The sequence below is a fragment of the Rana temporaria genome, chromosome 1 (genome assembly GCF_905171775.1).
Source record: "Rana temporaria chromosome 1, aRanTem1.1, whole genome shotgun sequence".
In the NCBI taxonomy this organism is placed as follows: Eukaryota; Metazoa; Chordata; class Amphibia; order Anura; family Ranidae; genus Rana; species Rana temporaria.
The window spans coordinates 601,865,248-601,889,068 of NC_053489.1; the positions used below are offsets into that span (position 1 = coordinate 601,865,248).

At 44.2% G+C, this 23,821-nt stretch overlaps 1 protein-coding gene across 4 annotated transcripts in view; it reads left to right on the forward strand.

The window, feature by feature from the left end:
• Positions 1-23,821, forward strand: part of CCDC149 (coiled-coil domain containing 149) — a 106,220-nt gene that overhangs the window by 16,184 nt on the left and 66,215 nt on the right. For all 4 annotated transcript variants that reach the window (XM_040335176.1, XM_040335178.1, XM_040335177.1 and 1 more), the window contains exons 3-5: positions 12,303-12,341; positions 15,962-16,069; positions 20,536-20,652. In XM_040335176.1, coding sequence (XP_040191110.1) covers positions 12,303-12,341; positions 15,962-16,069; positions 20,536-20,652 — 264 coding nt within the window. The remainder of the gene's footprint in view (positions 1-12,302; positions 12,342-15,961; positions 16,070-20,535; positions 20,653-23,821) is intronic.

Sequence of the window (23,821 nt, forward strand, 5' to 3'; positions counted from 1 at the left end):
CGGTTTATCTCCATAGTACTGATGTATGATCCTGCACATGCTTAACTTCTATAGCTGTCCACCAGTTGTTTTGGATACTCTGGCATCCTTCATAACTTGAAGATTTCCTTCCTCCAAAGGCTGAATGGTTTTGTAAATGCAGCAGGAAGGAGGTTCGGCAGATGGATGGTGTGGAATCTTAAAGGGCCACAGACCACCAATGATTACTGGATTCAAAGTATCACTAACTTTTTTTAAAGGGGGAGTTAAAGTGCCACTGACATATATATATATAATATTTTGAGGATTTAGGGCCAGTTCACACCAGGCACAAGCAGTTCTGCGCGATTTCAGCCTATTCATTTTGAATGGGCTTAAAAGAGAAGTTGTGTTTGTTTTTGTTTTTTTTCCCCCTCAACCGTACTTACCTAGGTGCATGCACCATCGGAACCCCCACCGGCTCTAAGGCTGAGAACCAAACAATCAAACACCGCTGATCCCTTGGTTCTCAGAGCTCCATGAGCTGAGAGGCTAAGCCGGGTGTTGGTCTGGGCATGCGGGCAGATCCCGACTTTATTGTGGCAATCTTGCCCGAGCCTGGACTGGCTCTGTGACATCAGTCAACAGAGGACTTTAGCCTGCTGTCTGCTGAAAAGGGTCACAATGGTGCAGAACAAACCGCACTCTTGTGATCACCAGGAGAAGTACAGCTAAATGCGCTTTGGCTGTACTTCTCCTTTTAATCACATTGGACTGCACCAAAAATATGCATGCACTTTTTTAAAAACATGCTGCAACCAGATGCATGTTACTTTTGTACCATGCAATCCAGTGCAGGCAAACGGACTGGAACCTGCATTTGGGGTGTTGTTAACTTGATATTGACACCTGCCGCAGATCGCAACTACAGTAAGTTTTGAATGTAGTGTGGGAAACGCATGTGGAATGCAGGTTTCCCACACTGTGTTCTGGTGTGAATGGGCACTAAAAGAATCTGCAATATTGTATTCAGATGGTCGGCACCTGCAGCTGCCTGAGTACCTAAACATGTACCTGCATCTGATGGGAAGCGGTTCCTGTTCAGCTGATGATAATTTTTCACCCAGCCCTGTCAACTTTTAAAGTAATTGTGATTTTTTTTTTTTTAACGAACAAACATTTCATACTCGCCTTTCGATCCTTGACTTCTGGGGTCCCTCAGCCGCTCTCGTGGCTCCACCCCGCACAAACCCCCTAGGAGAAGCGCTCTCCCGGGAGGTTACCTTGCGGGCGCGCTCCCAAGTCCAGCATTCAGATTTGATTGACAGCAGTGGGAGCCAATGTCTATGCTGCTATCAATCTATCCAATCAAGAACCGAGAACCCTGGGCAGAGGAAGAACGCGTCTCCGCCGTGAGAAATTCCAGGGCTCAGGGATGTAAAACTGGGGGGCCGGTCACTAGAAGAAGTTTTTTCACCTTAATGCATAGAATGCATTATGGTGAAAAAACACAAGGGTTTACAACCCCTTTAAATTTTGTTGAGCCCAGCTTTAAGGGCCACCCATGGCTCGGATTTCAGCTGAATCAGAGTCTGCAGGAATCAGATGAAATTCTAGCCATGGATGGTAACTTGAAGAGTAACGCCACTTTTTTTGCGAAAAAGACATTCCCCCTCTGGGTGATCTATATACATTGCAAGGGTTTTAACAAACTGTGGTAGAGTCTTAAGTTTTGTTGTTCTGAATAGCTCGTTGTCTGTGTCCAAGTACAAAGAGAATGAATGGGAATGACTTTTTAATTTCCAATCGGCTGCTTTTCAGGGTTCAAATGAGGAAAGTGTCAGTGTCTGCATCCCTTTTATATGTCATTAACCCTTTCGGAGTATCTAACCAAAACTGAAATGTGGTTGTATAGTGTGACGGTATCGGTATGATATCCCCGTCAACGTTCCCTTCTTCCCATAACGAAAATCACCCCAATATTCCACGAGGAGGGATATCCCTGGAATCGCCCAGAAAGCCACACATGAGACCAGCTTACTGCTTGAACAACACAGACTTTAATGTTATAACACACAGCTTATATGTCATTTCCAAAACTGTTACAATGACAAATCTCCGCCCCCCTCACACTGGGGCTTCCATACAGATTATAGGTAGACACGACGGGGCCGATGCTGAAACACATTTTCTTTAGACAATGACATCAATGACGCTGAGCACTAGCTGTACTGAATACATCAACCAGACCGCTCGACCCCGCATATAGAGAGATAATTACCACAATGAAGCAATCAGAATAATTAACACAAGCCACTTAAACCCAGCTCTCCTTCACACAACACAATAGATCAATTAACCTTTAGAAATAGTGAGGGGACATTAGCACATCAATAACCTGGCTAGCAGGGAGCAGTAAACTGAGACATATAGGCAAATGTATCACAATGGCCCCCCTTTTGCTCCCTGCTCCGGCAAACCCGGTTGGACCTTCCCTGGTCCAGTAGGGTTGACGGGTTCAGAGCTATTAGTCAGAGGTTAACTCCGTTTGGCATGACTGACCTCCCTTGGCAACTGCTTCAGACTCAGGTATGTCACCGGGTCGTCAGATCACACGCCGGTCAGTCCCCAAGTCTTTGTGCGATCTGAAAAGTCACCAGAAGTCAGTGTGAAGACAGCGAATGGGTCTGTGCGCCGCCGTCTAGGTGTCCCGCTATGGGAGGGGGCAGGTTATGGCTCTGAAGTGACAATCCCAGGAGATTCATAAAAAGAAAAAGTTATATTTGTTGTAGCACTGGTGCTCAGAGTCCGGGGGGGGGGGGGAAGAGAGGGGACTCAGAGCCCCATAAGGTCAGCCACCCCCTGCTCCCTCCGCAGCCGCCGGTTCTCCTCTTGGAGCTTCTCCAGCTCCATCTCCAGTTCATGGAGCCTGGGGGGGTCAGCCTGCTGTGACCTCAGGTGGTTGTTCTCCTCCTCCATGCGGCTTATGCACTCCTCCAGCTCTATGTACTCACGGATCAGCTCCTGCTTGCTCATGTCCTGCAGGCTCTCCACGTGGTCCTTCATCATCAGGAACTGGGTGGTGGTGTAAGGGGCCACCGGTGGGCCCTTGGCGAACATCTCGGCACGCATCTGGGACGCCCGCTGCGACTCCCTCTCCTCCAGTCGCTTCTTCTCCTCCCAGGTCAGCTTGTTATACGGCTTCCAGGACCTCTTCTTCTTGAAGGGTGGCCGGCGGTGCCTCTTTCTGCCCAGCTCCCTCCAGGGCCCCTCCGGCTCAGGGCTGTCGCCCATGACCAGCTGACAATGGTGTTCCCTGTTGTCCGTAATAACAGATTGTACCATGAGGGCTTCGTAAGGGGTGCCCAATGGTTCTTCCTGACCCAGCTCCTTTGGATCCCAAGCCGAGTCTACACAATGGGCTGCTGCTGGTGGGCGGTACCCAGGTTGAGACCAATTTGACCTGGTGTTGTCATTCATGGGGCAATTCTGCTTGAAGTGACCCAGCTGTTTGCACCGGAAGCAGCGTTGTTCGTTGCCCTCCTGGCGATGATAGCGAGGGCTAGATGTCACCGGTCTGTTAGGAGGTTGGTATCTAGCGGTTGGTGGGTGTGAGGGCACCGTTTGTGGTGGAGGTTGTTCCTGTGGTGTGACCTGGTTCGTCTTGCGAGTATCTGCATATTCATCCGCCAACTTCGCGGCCTCTGGTAGAGTCATGGGCCTGCGATCTCTCACCCAATCCTTGACGTCCGTCTGGATGTGATTGTAAAATTGCTCCAGGAGCATTAGTTGCAAAATGTCCTCTGCGGTGGTGGCCTGGCTGCTGTTAGCCCAGTTAGAGGCCGACCGGGACAATTGGCATGCCCATTCCGCATAAGAGTCTTTCGTGGTTTTGCGTGAGTCCCTGAACTTCTGTCGGTGGGACTCTGGGGTTACTGCATAACGAGCCAGGAGCACTTCTTTAACCCGGGCGTAGCTATGGATATCCTGATCTGGCACGGTCCGGAAAGCATCAGAAGCTTTGCCTGACAGTTTGCCTGACAATATTGAAACCCAGTCTCCTCTAGCTATTCGGTGCAGGTTACATTGTCGCTCAAAATCCGCCAGGAAGTTATCAATCTCACAGTCCTTTTCATCAAAAGCTTTAAAAGCGCTAAACGGAATCTTCCTTGCGTCTGCTGTGCTGTACTCACTGTTCGTAGAAGGTGCGGCTGCTTGTTGGACTGCTGCCAGTTTTAACTGTAGCTCTGCGTCTCTTATTTGTTTATCCTTCTGTAGTTCTGCGTCCCTTATTTGTTTATCCTCCTGTAGCTCTGCGTCTCTTATTTGTTTATCCTTCTGTAGCTCTGCGTTTACTAACATGTCCATCACTTTCAGTACCACATCTGGCGTTGGGTTCGGGCCGAACCACGCTAGCTTCTCTCTCATTAGCTTGTTGGCTGGCGATTCCTCCTCCTGAATCACTGGTGTCTCCATCTCTTGTACTGCTGGCGTTGCTGCAATCCCGTCCTCCTGGTCTATCTCCATTGATTCCGCTATGATGACCCGCTTGGTTTTGTTGCTAGCAATCCTTCCACGAACTTCCAGTAGTTCTTCCAGTGTCTGCTTGGAATCCGGGTGTGAAGGGGAATAGAAGGGAAAAATCCCACTGCTGCCACCAATTGTGACGGTATCGGTATGATATCCCCGTCAACGTTCCCTTCTTCCCATAACGAAAATCACCCCAATATTCCACGAGGAGGGATATCCCTGGAATCGCCCAGAAAGCCACACATGAGACCAGCTTACTGCTTGAACAACACAGACTTTAATGTTATAACACACAGCTTATATGTCATTTCCAAAACTGTTACAATGACAAATCTCCGCCCCCCTCACACTGGGGCTTCCATACAGATTATAGGTAGACACGACGGGGCCGATGCTGAAACACATTTTCTTTAGACAATGACATCAATGACGCTGAGCACTAGCTGTACTGAATACATCAACCAGACCGCTCGACCCCGCATATAGAGAGATAATTACCACAATGAAGCAATCAGAATAATTAACACAAGCCACTTAAACCCAGCTCTCCTTCACACAACACAATAGATCAATTAACCTTTAGAAATAGTGAGGGGACATTAGCACATCAATAACCTGGCTAGCAGGGAGCAGTAAACTGAGACATATAGGCAAATGTATCACATATAGGATGTGAGGATGCTCAATGTTGGACGTGCAGACTTCTAGTAAAATCTGTGAGCCAATCACACAAGCAGGGAATGACATTTGTAGGAGGAGTTCTGTACACCATCTGTGTGCAAAAACCCTCCAGGTTGCCATATTTACATTTTACACCGCTGTAGATTGAAAAGTAAAGGTCATTTCTAATATCATTATATTACAATATGGCTTGTGTCCCAATTGTATCTGCTATATTATTGTGGAATTACCCTTTAAGATGGCCACTGTGCTACAAGGGTATGCAGAAAGCACAGCCTGCATATATACAACATTGCTTCCCTTGTGTGGGGTATTAAATCCAAATCCAAACTTTTATTATATCGCGGCTTACCAATTCTTATATATAATGACTGCATTAATTTAATTTTTTTATTCTTGCATTAGTTGGTGATCTGGCCAGTATGCCTGTTGTTTTTCAACAGAACAAGCTCTATGGCAGTTACAGGGATGAGACAAACCACTGACAGGGGTGCTTAAAGCGGTTGTAAACCCGCGATTAATTTAATTTTTTCACCTGAAAGGAAAAGCCATAATGAGATAGTATGCACCGCATATTAGCTCATTATGAAATACTTACCTCCGAAAGAGGTGAAGAGAACTTACCTGGTCCACGCCGAGCGAGATGTCATCTTGACTCGGCGTGTCTTCCGGGTATCGCCACTCCAGCGCTGTGATTGGCTGGAGCGGCGATGACGTCACTCCCACGCATGCCCGCGGGAGACTTCAATTCGGCAAGGTCCGGCGGCTGCCGGTCCTTTAGCCGAAGATCCCCGCTGCGCATGCGCCGCTGCAATCAGTGGCGCATTGCGGGGGGAATATCTCCTAAACCGTGCAGGTTTAGGAGATATTCTTTATACCTACAGGTAAGCCTTATTATAGGCTAACCTGTAGGTAAAAGTCATAAAGTGGGGTTTACAACCACTTTAAAATCAGCTTTTATTTATGTATTTTTTTTATATAAAACTTTTAGTAACTCCTCACAAATACCTCAGATGTGTAAATGAGGGAAGTGGCACATTCCCCCCCCCCCCCCATTCAACCCGCTGGTTGGAAAAAAAAAAAAAGTATAATGTATGGCCTACCTAAGGAATTTCAGGCCGGGGTTCACCATGTGATATGGCCCTGAATTACATGTGATGATGCCAATGCCCCGTCCCCAGACTAAAGCTTTAGGGAGAGAAGGTAAGCACCAGGGCCTGCCAGAGCACAGGGTTAGGCAAGTAAAGCGAGCCATAGATGGTGCAAGTTTCTTTCCTACAACCATGGGTTGTCGGTGTTGATGGGGGGAATCCCTCCCGCTGAGCTATTGTGTTCTGGCTGGGGGGAGCTGTCCCTGCCGGGAGAACACAGTGATTATTGCTAGCAGCTATAACCGACAGGCTGGTTGTACCCAAGTTGATCGATTGATCAGGTACATTCAGCCTACCCATACATGGTTCCAATATCGGCTGGTTCACCAGGGACTGATTTGAGCGGCCTATGACCGGCTTGGCACAGCCTGTGAGCATTTAACCCTTGCAGTACAGGGTTCACTGTGAAAGTTGTTTTGGTGACATTGGTGGAACATAATAGTGTGTGAATAAGGCTCAGCAGTGACTTCTTTCCTCTGTGTATGCATAGCTGTTACAACATCGGTGTTCTCCTCTGCAGAAACCTTTTAAAAAGCCACCCCTTTAATGCTCTACCTCTTTCAGCAGACTTCTGACCAAACGCTGGGGCTTTAACAATGCATTATAGGAGGTCGCTGACCATTTCCACAGGATACAGCCTGGCACAAGCCTATTATTCCAGTTGACGTCATTGATCCATTAGCAGCTGTAGTGTCAATCCTCCTCGCAGCTTGTCTTGCATGACATGTGATAAGGGAATACAATAGCCGTCTGATTTTGAAGTTGGGTCTTGAGAACAAGCCTCCTGCATTCTGGAACTGGATAGAAGATAATTATACTGCACAAGGAAAACTGCGACAATGGGGAGCAGCAGGGCGGTGTGCTGAAAAGTTCTGGAGGAAAAGCTGAGATTAGAGAAGTGGGGGGAGGGGGAGTACATTCATCTACATTACTAGTGACTAGTACAATAATACAAAAAAGAATATCTAATGAAAGTCACAGGGTAAAGCATAGCAGAAAATGTGATGCATTACTTTTCAGAGTTCTGTGAGCCCAGCACTGATGGTTTTCTTTGTGGGGTTCCCAGTGCCAAAAACAAGCTTTGCTAAATGTCCGGATAATAAATGGAGCTCTTAGCACTAAAGAACCTCCAATACCTTAAAGCTTTTGTTACCCCAACATTTCAGATACCTGATATGTGCCTACTGTACCATGTACTTGTATGAGAAAGTATTCTGTTCTCTTTGTATTGCTTTCTTTGTGTGAAATTTCGGCATTTCTGCCAGTCTCGCTGCTTTCCTAATGAAAACTGACCACACTAGGCAGGAGAAGACAGCGTGGTCGGTTCTCTAGCTGTGCTGGAAACCTGGCCTTCTCTCTTCCAATGATTTTTTTTTTATCAAATTTATTTTTAATACAATGCTTTTGGAGTAAATATCTAAAGATAGTTTTCGATTTAGGATACAATAATAATTTAGTTTATTCAGCATGAAATGGAGCTTGGTTATGTAGCATGAGGCTGTATATTCTGCACTATTTACATTTTTGGTAAACTCATTTATTGAATCCAAGCTCTGCAAGCTGAGATAACATGCACTGCATTGATGCATTCACACAATTTCACAGTAACCGTGAGATAAAACAAAATTCAGGAATATTCCTTTATCCCATTGTTTTACAAATCCTATGTACACTACAAACTGTATGATTGAATTGGTTTCGATATCGCTGTTTTACTAACCTGACAGCTTATTACCCTATTTTCCGGCGTATAAGACGACCCCCTAATTTTCCAGGAAAAATTTGGGTTTTGGGATATACTCACTGTATAAGACTACCCCCTTCCTTCTAGTCTTTCTGGAAGCTGAGGGGTAGCCAGAACCGCTGACAGAAACAGGCTTTTTCAAATCTCACTGTGCCATTACATTACATTCCTCATTGTGACATTACATTACATGCCCCTCACTGTGCCATCACTTGCCCCCTCACTGTGCCATCACTTGCCCCCTCACTGTGCCATCACTTGCCCCCTCACTGTGCCATTACTTGCCCCCTCACTGTGCCATTACTTGCCCCCTCACTGTGCCATTACTTGCCCCCTCACTGTGCCATCACTTGCCCCCTCACTGTGCCATCACTTGCCCCCTCACTGTGCCATCACTTGCCCCCTCTCTGTGCCTGAGCTTGCCCCCTCTCTGTGCCTGAGCTTGCCCCCCAGTGCAATCACTGCAAACAGTGCCATCACTCACTTTTTTTCTGGATAGACGTCAGGCGGTGCGGTGACAGTCTCCGTGCTGCGCGTCAATGATTTAAAAGACGCGCCTTCTCCTCAGACTGTCCTGTGTTAGGCGGAACACAAAATTTCCCAGCAGCGCCTCTGTTCTGTGTTCCGCCTATCACGGACGTCTTCTCATCTCGTCCGAGGATGAGAAAGCATCTGTGATAGGAGGAACACAGAACAGAGGCGCTGCTGGGAAGATTTGTGTTCCACCTATCACAGAACACACTGAGGAGAAGGAGCGTCTTTTAAATCATTGACGCTCTCGCAGCACGGAGACAGTACCCGGCGTATAAGACGACCCCCGACTTTGGATGCATTTTTTTTCATCCAGAAAGTCGTCTTATACGCCGGAAAATACGGTATTTTAAATGGGAAATATAAAACCTTCATCTAGTTTGCAAATATTAACGATTCTAACTACCAGCAAGAATAGGTCCTTACATTTAAAGAGCACCTGTCATTTCAGATCCATCATGGCAGTGCCTGTTAGTGGGCATCCACTCACCTGCTGCCACCACGTTCCTTACCTTGTTGTGTCACTGCCACATCACCAGCCGTCCCATTGAAGACATCTTTATTTAAAATTTACATTTTTTTCCCCTAAAACTTCCCTCTTAAAGCGGTTCTCCACCCTAAAGTGGAGTCCCGCTGATCGGAACCCTCCCCCCCTCCGGTGTCACATTTGACACCTTTCAGGGGGGAGGGGGGTGCAGATACCTGTCTAAAGACAGGTATTTGCACCCACTTCCGGCCCGGCATTCACGGGCAAAAGACGGGCATTCCGTCACATCCCGTCTGTCCCCCATTGTGTGCTGGGAACACGAGGCTCCCAGCACACAGCGGGAGCCAATCGGCGGGCGCGGCGCAACTCGCGCATGCGCCGTAGGGAACCGGGCAGTGAAGCCGCAGCGCTTCACTTCCTGGTTCCCTCAGCGTGGATGGCGGGGGGAGCAGCAGAGAGACGAGCAATCGGTCGTCCTCTGCTGCGATCAGCGCTGGACTCCAGGACAGGTAAGTGTCCTAATATTAAAAGTCAGCAGCTGCAGTATTTGTATCTGCTGGCTTTTAATATTATTTTCCCGTGGCACATCCGCTTTAAAGTGAAGGTAGGTTTTTATATGCTGATAAATACGATATGTCCACATAACACAACCAAGCTCATCCTTCGTCCTGAGCGGCGCTCCGGGATTCGTCGGGGCCACAAAAGATATATATTTATATATCCAAATAACACGCCGGAGCTCATGTCTTCGTGACACACAGCCACAAAGGCAGGAGAATTCTTGTTGGGCAGTGTATTAGTGCTCGGAACGAACAAACTTGGACCGAATTTTAATTCAGAGAATGTCAGACAAAATGGTCGGCCCTCAAGCATGTTCACTTCATCAAATCTGGCCCTCCTTGAAAAAAGTTTGGACACCCCTGCTCTAGAGGCTGATGGGCTGTAGCTGACTGACCTCCCATCTGAGGGTGTCTACATAATTTTGGGTCCAACACCACTTGGCAGAACCAGCAGCATGAAATCAGAGCTATTTATATATATATTTTTCAAATATAATTTTTTATTAAACTCCAAAATGAAGGGGCGGAACCCCATCATTACAGCAATGTCATGAAGGTAAATAAGATTCCAATCACAGAACTTAGAACATGTTCAGCAAGTAAGCAAGGGACACACATATAATAAAAGTAAGAGGTATGGTTTACATAAAATTGCATATTGACCTGTTCATCATTGACTCTTATCATAGTAATGATTGAAGTACTATAACTGAAGAATGAAAAAAAAGGGTGCTGCCCCAACTCAATTTCCACTTTTCTTAGCAGAAACAAGATATTGTAGTAAGAACAGAGCAGAGGAGGGGGGGGGGGTGAGGAGACAATGGCTCAAGACACCAAAGGTAGGTAGCTACCCACAACAGTCAAGGTACTTGGGTTCCACAAAGGGCCTTCATCAGAGCGAATGTATAGATTCCAAAGTCTCTGAGTCTTACTGTATTTCTTGCGTTTGTGTTGCGTGGTAAGGATTAAGTCTTCCATTCTATTTATGTCCTCAACAGCCAAGTCATGGTGGGCAATGTTTTAAGTGAAGAGGGATACATGACTTTTCATCATTTGATATTTTTACCTGTCTATAAGGGTGGCATTTCTTCCTGCTAGCCACGAATGTAACGGGCATTTTTCCCACTGACCGCCAATAAATTGGTTTTAGTAGAAGTCCCCTGATACCTGTAAACATAAATAGCATGCAGCTGATTAATGCCCCTTTTGCACTGATGCGTTGTGGGTTGACCGCGCCACAGGTGCAGTGTACCTGTGGGTTTGGTGCAGGTTAACTGCGATTTCCCATTGAAATCTTTTATCTCCTGCAGTTTTTGGTGCACTTTCAGAAAGTGCGCTAAATCCATGGTAGATAATAGAAGTCATTAAGAAAACACGGCTAACCAGCACCAAACTTGCAGGTACACTGCACTGCAACCAGTATTTAGGTTTTGTGCTGCCCTAGGCCTGACTAAACTCATGCACTCCCTAATTTAAATATGACCCACCCTTTCCTGTCAAGGCCACACCCCTTGCTGTTTAAGACCCGCCCTGACATTTTCGAGTGGGGACACTAGTTCTGAGGGCCTGGGGGGGCAATGGATTCCCTTAGTTTGCATAGATTTCCTCTCACTTCCTGTTTGGCTATGGGGCAGGAAATGAAGGGAAATCTCTGTGATGGGACAGGGATGGTAAAAAATAAACTGACAGGGTCCAGGACTAGAACCCTCCCTTACTCTATCCAAAATGAAAAAGAAAAAGTGATGCCTATAGTTCTACTTTAAAGCGGTTGTATACCCGCATTTCCATATTTTTTTTTTTTTTTTTACACCTGCAAGGCAAAAGACATAATGAGTTAGTATGCACCGCATACTAGCTCATTATGAAATACTTACCTCGGAACGAGGGGAAGAGAACTTACCTGGTCCACGCCGAGCGAGATGTCATCTTGACTCGGCGTGTCTTCCGGGTATCGCCGCTCCAGCGCTGTGATTGCCTGGAGCGGCGATGTCGTCACTCCCACGCATGCGCGCAGGAGACTTTAATTTGGCAAGGTCCGGCGGCTGCTGGTTCTTTAGCCGAGGATCCCCCCTGCGCATGCGCCGCTGCAATCAGCGGCGCATTGCGAGGGGAATATCTCCTAAACCGTAGAGGTTTAGGAGATATTCTCTATACCTACAAGTAAGCCTTATTATAGGCTTACCTGTAGATGAAAGTAAAAAAAAAGGGTATACAACTGCTTTAAGCACAAATTTCTGATAATTTTATAGAGAGGACTAAGAAGATATAACCAGGCCAATGGTGCAGCAGAAACATATAGCACAGTGAGGAAGGTTTGAAGTCCAGGATGATTACAGTCAAAATTCGAAGCGGCAAAACACACACACAGTTATGGAATGCCGGCCACCCGCATACTGAAAGCAGTGTGGCCGTTTTATGGGGCGCTAGACTAATTTGCCTAACAGTGTAGCGCAAGCCGGCGGGGACTCTTTACGTGCTGCCCCCCTGCAAAGTGCTGGCCTAGGCCTGGGCCTTGTTTGCCTGGGCCAGGATACAGCATTGGCTGCAACTGCAATACGGTCAAATGGCACAAGATTAGCGTGAACGGGGCCTAATTGCCATGAGTTTTTTTACAATTTTTGCTGGAGTATTTAAACAGCTTTTTCTTTTCTTTCCTGTAGGATGGAGATCCTTCACTTCCACCAGAGAAAAGAAAACAGGTACTTTTAAAAAACATTGTATATGATTGTTTATCTTCAAATGACACTTTCCGTGTCAGTTATCATTCTGTATGATTGTTTGCCATCCAATCATTTATTTTTATAACCTCTTTTTCCATTATATTATATCGTTATGTTATATGTTGCCAATTTTCCTCAATAAAAAATATTTAAACCTAAATCAGTCAGATACCAGCATTGTTTTGTTGTGTTTTTACCATATTTCTTCCCAAAGGACTCTTCAGCTTTAGTTGAGACTATTCATTACAGGCCTACCTGGCTAACCAAGATTTTATATAGGTACCTTTTGTAGTAGCTGCTCCCAGGGAGCATTTTTACTTTTTAAAATAGACAAATTACTTGAATATCAAAAGTAAAGGGAAGATCGAGTGTATGAAAAGCCAAAGCTTTTTTATTTAAAGTGCATGTGTAGTCAAAACTTTATTTTCTATGTTTTGGATAGAGTGGAAAAGCCGTGCCATGCAGTGCAATGCATTTTTTTTGTAATGCGTTTGTCTAAGCTGCATTGTCATACCGCCATGGAGGGAGAGGTCCCGTTCAACTTCACAAAAAAAATGTTTTCCAAACAATACTACCCAAGTTTTGGATGGATTTATTGTAGGTAGAACCTCTGTCAAATTTTTAGTGCTGTCTGTGGGGAGATATGCCCTCTCCATTTTTCTTGGTAACTATTGTCTCTAGTGCTCTCTAGTCTAGTACAGGTAATAGAAATTCCAGATTATTTTTGTTGTCATGGGAAAAGGAGATGATGAAAAATCTTTCAATGGGGAAATCTGTTCTAATGAAAGCCCTCGATGATTGCCCCTCATTTTGGAGAAGTAAGAGACATCTGCTTATTTATGCCGGCCATAGACGGAGATCATTTTCTTTCCTGCAATCTGTAAGGAATTAGATTTCCCCCATCAACACGGACAGTGTTGATGCAGGAATTTCTTTCTGCCAAACCATTGTCTTTTTATTGCGGTGGAAGCTGTCCCCAACAGGAGAAGACCGTGATTATTGCTAGAGGTTATACCAGCCATTGGTGTTAATCGCATGTAAAATTTCTGGCAGGCTGGCTGTACCCAAGTTGATCGCTCTATCAACTTGGGTACGTTCAGCCTGCCCATACATGGTTCAAATCAGGAACCGGACGAAATTTGAACCATCTATGGCCGGCCTTACTGATGGAGTATTAAACAGTGACTAAAGGATTTGTAATAATTTTGTATTGTTTCCAAAACCTGAAAATAAAATCTTTTTGCTTTACATAGTTTCATTAAATTATTATTATTATTATTATTATTATACAGGATTTTGATAGCATTACAAAAAAAAGTACAAAAAAGGGGTCTATAAGGATTTTTATAGCGCCAACAGTTTGTGCAGCACTTTACAACATGAGACAGTACAGTTACAATACAATTCCATACAGGAAGCATCAGAGAGCCATGAAATGTATGTAATTCACATTTAGCCTTAAGGCATTTCAAATGAAGTGATGTTCTAGTTTTGCAGGGTTGCTGGCAAAGTTGCGTCACGTATGGGCTTCTTAAAGCTGAACTCCAGGTTTGGATTTTATTGCATAGTTACATTAGTCCAGCTTGGACCAATGTAAGTACACATATGCCATAACTGTGGGCCTGCTGTGGAAGATGAGAATCATTGTAATAGTCGCTGGTACAAGAGTTATAAGCACTGACTTTCGGGTCATGTGTCGTGCAGCTCCACTGCAGCATAGAGTGCTTGCATGCTCCATTCACATAATGCCTTGCATTTTGTGAATGAGGTGGGTTGTGATGTCATGATCATCACCTTATCTAGTCGGAAAACCCTGCATTCATTGAGAAAAAAATCAAGGTGTTATCTGTGCATTACAATTTCTTGAGTCTTTGGCCCCTTTCAAATGGGGCAGATCTGCTCAGCGGAGTCCGCCAGCTCAGAGGGAGATCACTCCGCTAATCTCCGCTGGGATGGCAGATGAGAGGTACGTCTCTGCTCACTGAGCGGGGAGAGACCTGTCGGAGCCCCGCTGATTTCTATGGAGAGCATATCTGTTTATTTTAAATCTAATCCGATCTGCCAGACAGATGGCTGAACTTATCGCCATACGTCTGTCTTGATCGGATGGCAGGCGGGTGTCGGCGGACACATCTCCGCTGACACCCGCCTGCCCATAGGAGTCAATAGGTGGCCGGCTCGGATACGCCTGAAAAACGGACAGGCGGATCCGAGCGGGCTTATCATGTGAAAAGGGCCTTTGACTCAATGTGCTTATCTGGTGTCCAGACAGCTGATCAGCACATGTTTTTTCTGGGTCAGTGATTCATTAAGTAGTCAAGAAAGGATACAGTGCATACGGAAAGTATTCACAGTGCCTAACCTTTTCCATCTTTTATGTTACAGCCTTATTCCAAAATGGATTAAATTCTTTATTTTCCTCAAAATTCTACAAACAATACTCCATAATGACAATGTGAAAGAAGTTTGTTTGAAATCTTTGCAAATCGATTAAAAATAAAAACACAAATATACTCGCAGACTTTGCTCAATACTTTGTTGGAGCATCTTTGGCACCAATTACAGCCTTAAGTCTTTTTGAGTATGAGGCTACAAGCTTGGAACACCTATTTTTGGGCAGTTTCTCCAATTCTTTTTTGCAGGATCTCTCGAGCTCCACCAGGAAAATATTGAATTTAATCCATTTTGCAATAAAGCTATAACATAACAAAATGTGAAGCATTGTTAATACCTTCCGGATGCACTGTAAGACCCCTTTCACACTGAGGGCTTATTGCAGGCGCTATAGCCTTAAAAATAGCGCCTGCAATCAGCCCTTAAAAAGCTGCTCCATTGTCTCCAGTGTGAAATCAATGGGACAGTGCGGCTATACCGCCCACAATACGCTGCTACAGCAGCGCATTGTGGGCGGTTTTTACCCTTTCTCGGCCGCTAGCAAATCCGCCCATAGTGTCGGCGGTAAAAATGGTGGCGTTTTATTGCTGACGCTATGGGCGGCTCAGTGTGAAAGGGGTCTTAGAATGACAGCTGGAGCAAGCACTTAAAGAAACCATTCAACAAGCATCTCTCCCATATGTCTTTCCTAGGAGACTTGCAGGACAGGATTATGACACGGATTACTAAAGGTACTTCAAATAGTGTGAACATTTTGTGTGGAAGTGGCATTTTAGAAAGTCTCTGTCAGACTCTTGAAAGCCTCTCCCGACCCAAATATACTCCCCTTACCAATGCTTTCCCACCACTCTATTCCTGTGGCCCTAGAAGTCATGCTGGGTGGTGTCATGGCTTACACAAATTTGATGATGTCCTCTTATCATGTGATAGTGTTGGCAATTGGCCACTCAGACCTCAGCACTGCATCTTAGGAGGAGGTCACACGCTTCCCCATAAGCAGAACATCAGGTATTTGAGGGTACAAACAAAGGAAAGTATGAGTTGGTTGGATGGTGGACTTTCAAGAGACTTGTGCCAATGACAGAGTGCCTTTAAGACACTCACTGGGCCTCATATTGCTCTGTGTGTATTGTAACAAGCCATTCCTTTGCAAGGACTGTGTCTTAGCTGGCCAGCTCAAAGCATTACCTCTTCCAAATTTGCAGGTGAATCTGGCGGAACTGCTGGGGGAGGCACGGGAAAGGAGCAAAAAGCTGGAGCAGGAGATAAAGGAGCTGCAGCAGAGACTGGGAGAAGTACAAGGAGACAATAAGGTGATTAATTATTATCTGCTGTTAATGGACACAGCTTTGTGTGGTTTGATTTACTGTAACTCTGGCCGCCTGTTCATTCTCTCACTTTAAAGCACTAAGCCTCTTTTCCGCAAATCCAGGTTCTCCGGGGATCAGAGTACAAACACGAGTATCCCTGTGAATTATTTTGGTCATTGGCTCCATTGCAGCATCATTTATCTGGTGGCTGTGTTATGTATTCAGCAGTGACAGTTTATTAAAGATATCTGCAGAAATTAAATTTGGACATAGCCTGTATAAATAGCATCCAGCTGATTAATGGCTATGTTTGTAAGCTGTTTATTGGTGGGAAGTTTCTCCTTGTATAATATGGTACACAAGTATTTAGCAGGAGCTCTTAGTAAACAAAATCTGAGAAGAAGAGAGACGCCAGCAATCTGGGCTATGCACATAGGTCCTAATAAACAATGATTGTCGATTGTAGATGAATGTGAAGTATCTGTGTAACCCCTTGGATATAGAGGCTGTTGACCGCGGTTGTACACCAATACTTCTGGGTGCAGAATACACTAAATCTGTGTGGTGTAAGCCCAAATATTTCCATGTGCATGAGCTCTAACACTGTTCATGTATATGTACAACCCCAATTCCAAAAAGGTTGGGACACTGTAAAATCTACATAAAAACCTAATGCAATGATTTGCAAATCTCATAAACACATATTTTATTCACAATAGAAAATAGAAAACATATTGTATGTATAAACTGAGAAAATGTACCGTTTTAAGAAAAAATAAGGTAAATTAGAAATTTATGGCAGCAACACATCTCTAAAAAGTTGGGACAGGGCCACGTTTACCACAGTGTAGCATCCCCTCTTCCTATATCAGCACTTTGTAATCATTTTGGAACTGAGATCAGTTGCTGGAGTTTGGGGAGAGGAATTTTGTCCTATTCTTGCCCGATTTAAGATTCTACCAGTCTTGGGTCGTCTTTGTCGAGATTTTTAGTTTCAAGATGCACCAAATGTTTGGTGAAAGATTTGAACTGCAGGCAGACCAGTTAAGCACCATACCTCTTCTACTACGACGCCACTCCCTTTCCACCCTCCATCCTTTTTGCTGTTTCCTGTTTTTCTTTTAGGCTAGGTTCACAACTGTGTACGGCCACGTGTGCCGTGGTTTGCATGGGCAGGAGAGCCCATTCAGTCACATACTATTTTTTTAGATCTCAGCCCGCGCGGGAACCGAGATTCCCAGTACGGATGCGATTTTTCAGAGCTGGTGTTGTGCCATTAGGATTACCTGCCCATGGGTCCTGCATTTCTCTGTGTGGGTGTTTGCTGCTGCAGGTATTTGTGCGAGTTCCGCAGCGGCACTACCCATACAGATGTGAACCTAGCTTTCTTGTCTCTACCAGCTCCTAGGGACAATCTACCTAGTTGCAAGCTGTAATTAGCTTTAAAGTGGTATTAAGCCCAAAAGCAAACAGTTCTTAAGTGTAATGGCTGTATTAGTTTTTATCTTTTTTAGGCTTTCTTTATTTTTACCTGGTGATCTGGCCAGTCAGTCTGTTTTTTCAACAGAACAAGCTGTCCTGCAAATATAGCAGTTAAGACTGTAGAGACAAACAATTTACAGCTGACAGGTGCTTACTATAAATGGCTTTTATTTATTTAATTAAAACCTTTATCCCAAAAGAAAAAAAAACAGTTTCTGTAACTCCTTGTGTAAGTGCAGTGTGAGCTGGAGTTTGGCTTCAATTAGTGTATTTGAATCTACTAGTTCATCTAGCACTGCCCTCCCGCAGACTGACAATGCTGTGCCCCCTGTGCTCCTTCATCCAGAGTGGGGGGGGGGGGGCACTCTGATACTAGAGTTGTTTACTGGCCAAATGGGGAACTTGGAGGGAAAAGCCTAAAAAAACAAAAAACAAATGCAGCAACCACATCGAATGATTGGTACGCTGCAATCTATTACATTTTTGGTTTGGGGTTTATCACCGCTTTAAATGTTCATACTTGGGGCCCTTTCACACGGGACGGATCCGTGATGATCCGCCCCGTGAACCTCCGCTTGCTCAGCAGGGATCGCTCCGTTGATCCCCGCTGAGCTGGCAGATGACAGGGAAGTCCCCGCACACTGTGCAGGGACCGGCCTGTCTGATCTCTGCTCTCCCCTATGGGGGGTATAGGATGAACACGGACCGTCTGTTTCTGTTCACCCGATCCGCTCTGCAGACGGATGGAAAAATAGGGTTTTCCTCCATCTGCAGAATCGGAGGATTGCGGACCCGGATGAGATCGGGTGTCGGCGGATGTTCATCCGCCGACACCCGCAATCTCAAAGGGATCAATGTATGTCCCTTTTTTCATCCGTAAACGGATGGATGAAAAAGCAGACATACGTTCCACATGTGTGAAAGGGGCCTTATTCTAGTGAATTCATATACTGTACATTTGCCTTGGCTCCTGTGTGGGAAAACCGTTTGCGATCTCTTTGAAAAATAAAAAATAAATATTGAAAAGATCCAAACAGAAAATGTAATTAGCAATAAAGATCTGCCCTTTTTTGCAAGCAACAATAAAATATAATTTTTACGGTGCTTGAACTCCTCCGTAGTGTATTAACCTGCTGAAACAATCATTTTAAATAGAGTGTAGTCCAATCGATGTTTAAAAAGAATACATGAATGTACATGGGTAAAGTGAGCACCATCACCACCAATTGTATAGCAGCTGATTTTCATAAATATATATACAGAAGTTCAGTACCCAGAATAGAATTACGAGACAGAAAGCAGAGCCAGTCTAGTGAAAAAAGAGAGGAGCAGAGACATGTTGGTGGTGTAGAAACCCCTTTCTTAGGATCTGTCACTTTGAATATGCCTTTTCCAGTTGCCCAAAATTTTGCAGCTCTCAAGATTACCTTCTGTCAACCCCTTGTTCTTGGCATCCCTCGATCCTCCATCGTTGCCAGCAGAACATCTCTGAGAACAGATATTTGCTTCTGTTCAGAAACTGATAGTAATGTGTGTCAGTGCTGATGCAGGTCACTTCATCGGATTTCTAAGCCTCGTACACACGATCAGATATCCGTCAGACCAAACCATGGATTTTGATCCGAAGGGCGTTGGCTGTGAACTTGTTCTGCATACACACGGCAGAACGTTTTCCGCCAACATTCACCAAACCACGTGGGTTTTCAGCTCTTTACCACCACCCTGTGGGCAACTTCTGCTATTGTTGTCTGATGGACGGACTTGTGTACACATGATTGGATAATCCGACGTAACAGATTTATTGTCAGAGTTGGTGAGCATGAACAGCCAACATTTGTTGTCTTTAATTCCACCAACAATTGTCTGATGGGGCATACACAAGGTCAGATTATCCAACACAACACATCCATCAGACAATTATTGTCAAAATATTGGAGAGTGTGTACGGGCCTTAAGGGTAGGTTCACACTACTGCATGCAACATTGAGTGCTTTCCTGACACCGAGAAACGTGCTGCACTTTAGCAGATGTGCGGTAGTGCCATTATTTGTCAATGGCACCCCCACACATCTGCAAACATAGCAAGTTTTTGCGTGCGCCAAACACCATGGCACCACGTGGTTTGGAGAAGTACGGTTTTACTAAAGGCTCAGGACGTTCTTTCCCCATGTTTCTTGTGGGTTGGGCAGGCCATTGAAATGAATAGGCTGCTTCTACATGTGATGTGCGCGCCTTGAAAAAGTATTCATACCCCTAAATTTTCCACATTTTGTCACGTTACAACCATAAACATAAATGTATTTTATTGGGCCTTTATGTTATAGACCAACACAATGTTATGGGGAAAATGTACCTCCTCTAAATGCGCAGAGCTGGTAGTGCCACTTTGTGTTGATCTAACACATAAAATCCCAATAAAATACATTTATGTTTGTGGTTGTAACATGACAAAACGTGGAACATTTCAAGGGGTATGAATACTTTTTCAAGGCACTGTAGCTGTGATGTTGTTTTTTTTATTATTTAGAGAGAGAAAAACAATGGCAATTGGCTAGGAAAATCCAACTAGACCTATAAGTGCTTCCTTTAATCTGTCAGCCATTGCTTATTTCGAAAATATGCAGAGTACCAATATATCCAACTGTAATGTCAGAGACTAGATGATAGTCATGTGTAAGTGCAAAAGTGAGTGTGTATGGTGTACCCAATATCTGAATATACTGTGTCACTATGACGTCACTGTGTACTCTCTAGTCTTCCAGTGAGCCCCTCTAAAAATCAAATGCCAACACAGACTTGAGTATGAAGCTATGACCAGTCAGTCGCCATTTGGTGCCTTCTGTACAGCAGCATTTATTATTTATACATCAGATTAAATCGATTTAAGTAATCTGAGGCTTTTACATTCATTCAGATTATTTAGATTCATTTTATAGTATTGGTATTCTATTTCATATTAATAATTCAGGATTTTTTGTGTGATTTAGCTGCTGAGAATGACAATAGCCAAACAGAGAGTGGGGGACGATGAAGTTGGCGTTCGCCATTTTGCACCCCATGAAAGAGAAGATCTTGTTCTGCAGCTGGAGAAGACAAGAGAGCAGGTAAAGTAGTTATCCCCTGTTTATTTGTAAATGTATCTTGAAAGTTTGATACTAATCCCGGTCGGTGTGTACTTTTACACTGAACATGTGGCCAGGCTATGGACATTTGTATTTATCCTCACAGTCCACAACAGAAGCTCTAATTTTCTTATCTCTTGGCAGCTCAGCCCACCTTGCTTTCCTCCTCCTAGCAGTGATTTAGCAACTTTCCACTGGTCTAATCTTCAATGCAAACATAGAGCAGATGCATTGAAATGGGTAGCAGAGCTGCTGGGAAAATTTCAGAGCTTTTGATGTAAATTTTGAAGATTAATTACTCCACATTTATTACATGTATTACACATTTAGGGCCGAAACAACTAATCGATTAATCGACAACTAATCGATTATGAAATTAATCAATTACCATTTTCATAATAGATTAATCGGCCAGTAACATAATGGGGTTAAAAAAAACTAAAATTGGCCCTTTATAGTACAAAAAGAGCAAATCGCTACTGTAAATATTACTTTCACTGTCCAACAGTAAAAAATTAACCCCTTTACAGTAGCAATTATTTGCTCTTTTTGTACCAATTTTAGTTTTTTTAACCCCATTATGTTACTAAACATCTCAGGCCTGGGTCACACCTCTGTTTTTTGGTGCTTTTTGCAGAAATACACTACAGTTCATTTACATGTTTTCCTATGGGACACGTTCACATCCATGATTTTTTTCAGCTGCTGCCCATTTGGAAAGGGCTAGGGCTTTTAACACAAAATGGTGCTATTTCGTTTTTTTTGGTTCAATATACTTCAATGGAGAAGCTGCAGAAAAGCATGTAATGTGTTTTGTGGCAATTTGTGTTTTTTAATCTGCCCAACAACAAATTGGCCAAAAAAAAAACGTTATTAATCGATTAATCGAAACAATAATCGGCCAACTAATTGATTATGAAAATAATCGTTAGTTGCAGCCCTACTGACAACGGAAGCCCCATAAAGTTTTATGGGTGATGTCACTCCCCATTCATTTTACAGCCATTTTTTACTCAGTTTGGTGCTATGTCCTCTGCATATGATGCTACCTTCTAGCTCAGGGGTCTCAAACTCAAATTACCTGAGGGCCACAAGACAAGTTTTCATATGCCATGGGGGGCCGCATGCAAACTTTCAAACTTCAAAAACAACAGTACTGGTGTAAGCGAACACATTATTAACCCCCAGCACTGGTGTCAGCGAGCGCATTATTACCACCAGCACTGGTGTCAGCGAGCGCATTATTACCACCAGCACTGGTGTAAGTCAGGGTTTGACAAATTTGCTTGGAATCTCGGAGCCAGCTAAAAAAGTTAGGAGCCAGAAAACGCACCCCGTCCCGACGAGCTTGCGCGCAGAAGCGAACACATACGTGTAAACGGTGTTCAAACCACACATGTGAGGTATCGCCGCGATTGGTAGAGTGAGAGCAATAATTCTAGCTCCTCTGTAACTTAAAACATGCAACCTGTAGATTTTTTTAAACGTCGCCTATGAAGATTTTAAAGGGTAAACAAGTTTGTCGGCATTCCACAAGCGGACACAATTTTGAAGCGTGACATGTTGGGTATGAATTTACTCGGCGTAACATTATCTTTCATAATATTAAAAAAAATGGGGATAACTTTACTGTTGTCTTATTTTTTAATTAAAAAAAGTGTAATTTTCACTTCCACCCTGCCTGGGGGCCATTTATAACTGGTCCGCGGGCCGCAAATGGCCCGCGGGCCGGTACTTTGAGACCACTGTTCTAGCTGATGTGTGATACACGTTGTGACCCCTTACAGTTCATATGAGTAGAAACGCTTTCACCACTTCAGCCCCGGACCATTTTGCTGGTCAATGACCGGGCCACTTTTTGCGATTCGGCACTGCGTCGCTTTAACTGACAATTGCGCGGTCAGGCGACTTGGCTCCCAAACAAAATTGGCGTCCTTTTTTTTTTCCACAAATGGAGCTTTCTATTGGTGGTATTTGATCACCTCTGCAGTTTTTATTTTTTTGCGCTATAAACAAAAATAGAGCGACAATTTTGAAAAAAAAAATAATATTTTTTTACTGTAATATCCCCCCAAAATTTCCTCAGTTTACGTATTCTTCTACATATTTTTCGCCCAAAAAATTTGCAATAAGCGTTTATTGATTGGTTTGCGCAAAAGTTATAGCGTCTACAAAATAGGGGGTAGTTTTATGGCATTTTTATTAATATATATATATTTTTACTAGTAATGGCTGTGATCTGCGATTTGTTATCGGTACTGCAACCTTATGGCGGACATTTCGGACACTTTTGACACATTTTTGGGACCATTGGCATTTTTATAGCGATCAGTGCTATAAAAATGCATTGATTACTGTAAAAGTGTCACTGGCAGGGAAGGGGTTAACACTAGGGGGGGGTTAATTATGTTTCCTAGGTGTGTTCTAACTGAAGGGGGGTGGGACTGGCTAGGGGAAATGACAGATCGCTGTTCATACATTGTATGAACAGACAATGGTAATTTCTCCCCCTGACAGGACCGGGAGCTGTGTGTTTACACACACACAGCTCCCAGTTCTGGCTCTGTAACGAGCGATTGCGGGTACCCGGCGGCGATCGCGCGCGCCCCCCTAGTGGCTGAAATGCAAAGTCACGTAATATGACGTGATTTTGCGCAGCCGAGCCGACCTGCCGCCGTAAAACTACGGTGGGCGGTCGGCAAGCAGTTAATAGACTCAATAATTTAATACCATGCACTTTGTCTCTCATAAATTGATGTTCTTTGTTTCACATGCTGTTTAATCATTCACTGTATTTATTTTTAGCGCTGCACTTAATTGATTTTATAGGATTCATATAGTACCAACAGTTTGCACAGTGCTTTACAACATGAGAGCAGACAGTACAGTTACAATACAATACAATTCAATACAGGTCGTATTTTTATCAATGAATAAAAGGCTTCCTCTTATTGGCCACGTTGGAGAGGTAGGCAGATGATGTCACAATTTGCACCTCGCCTGTACTGCTACCAGAACACAGCGCCGCTTACTGTATGTAGCTAATGCTACTACAGCACATTACACAGCAAATATAGTGTGTTCTATGTGATTATTACAGTCTTTTATTGCTGCCTATGTCCCCTTTGCTTCCTATTTTGGGGACCTCTGC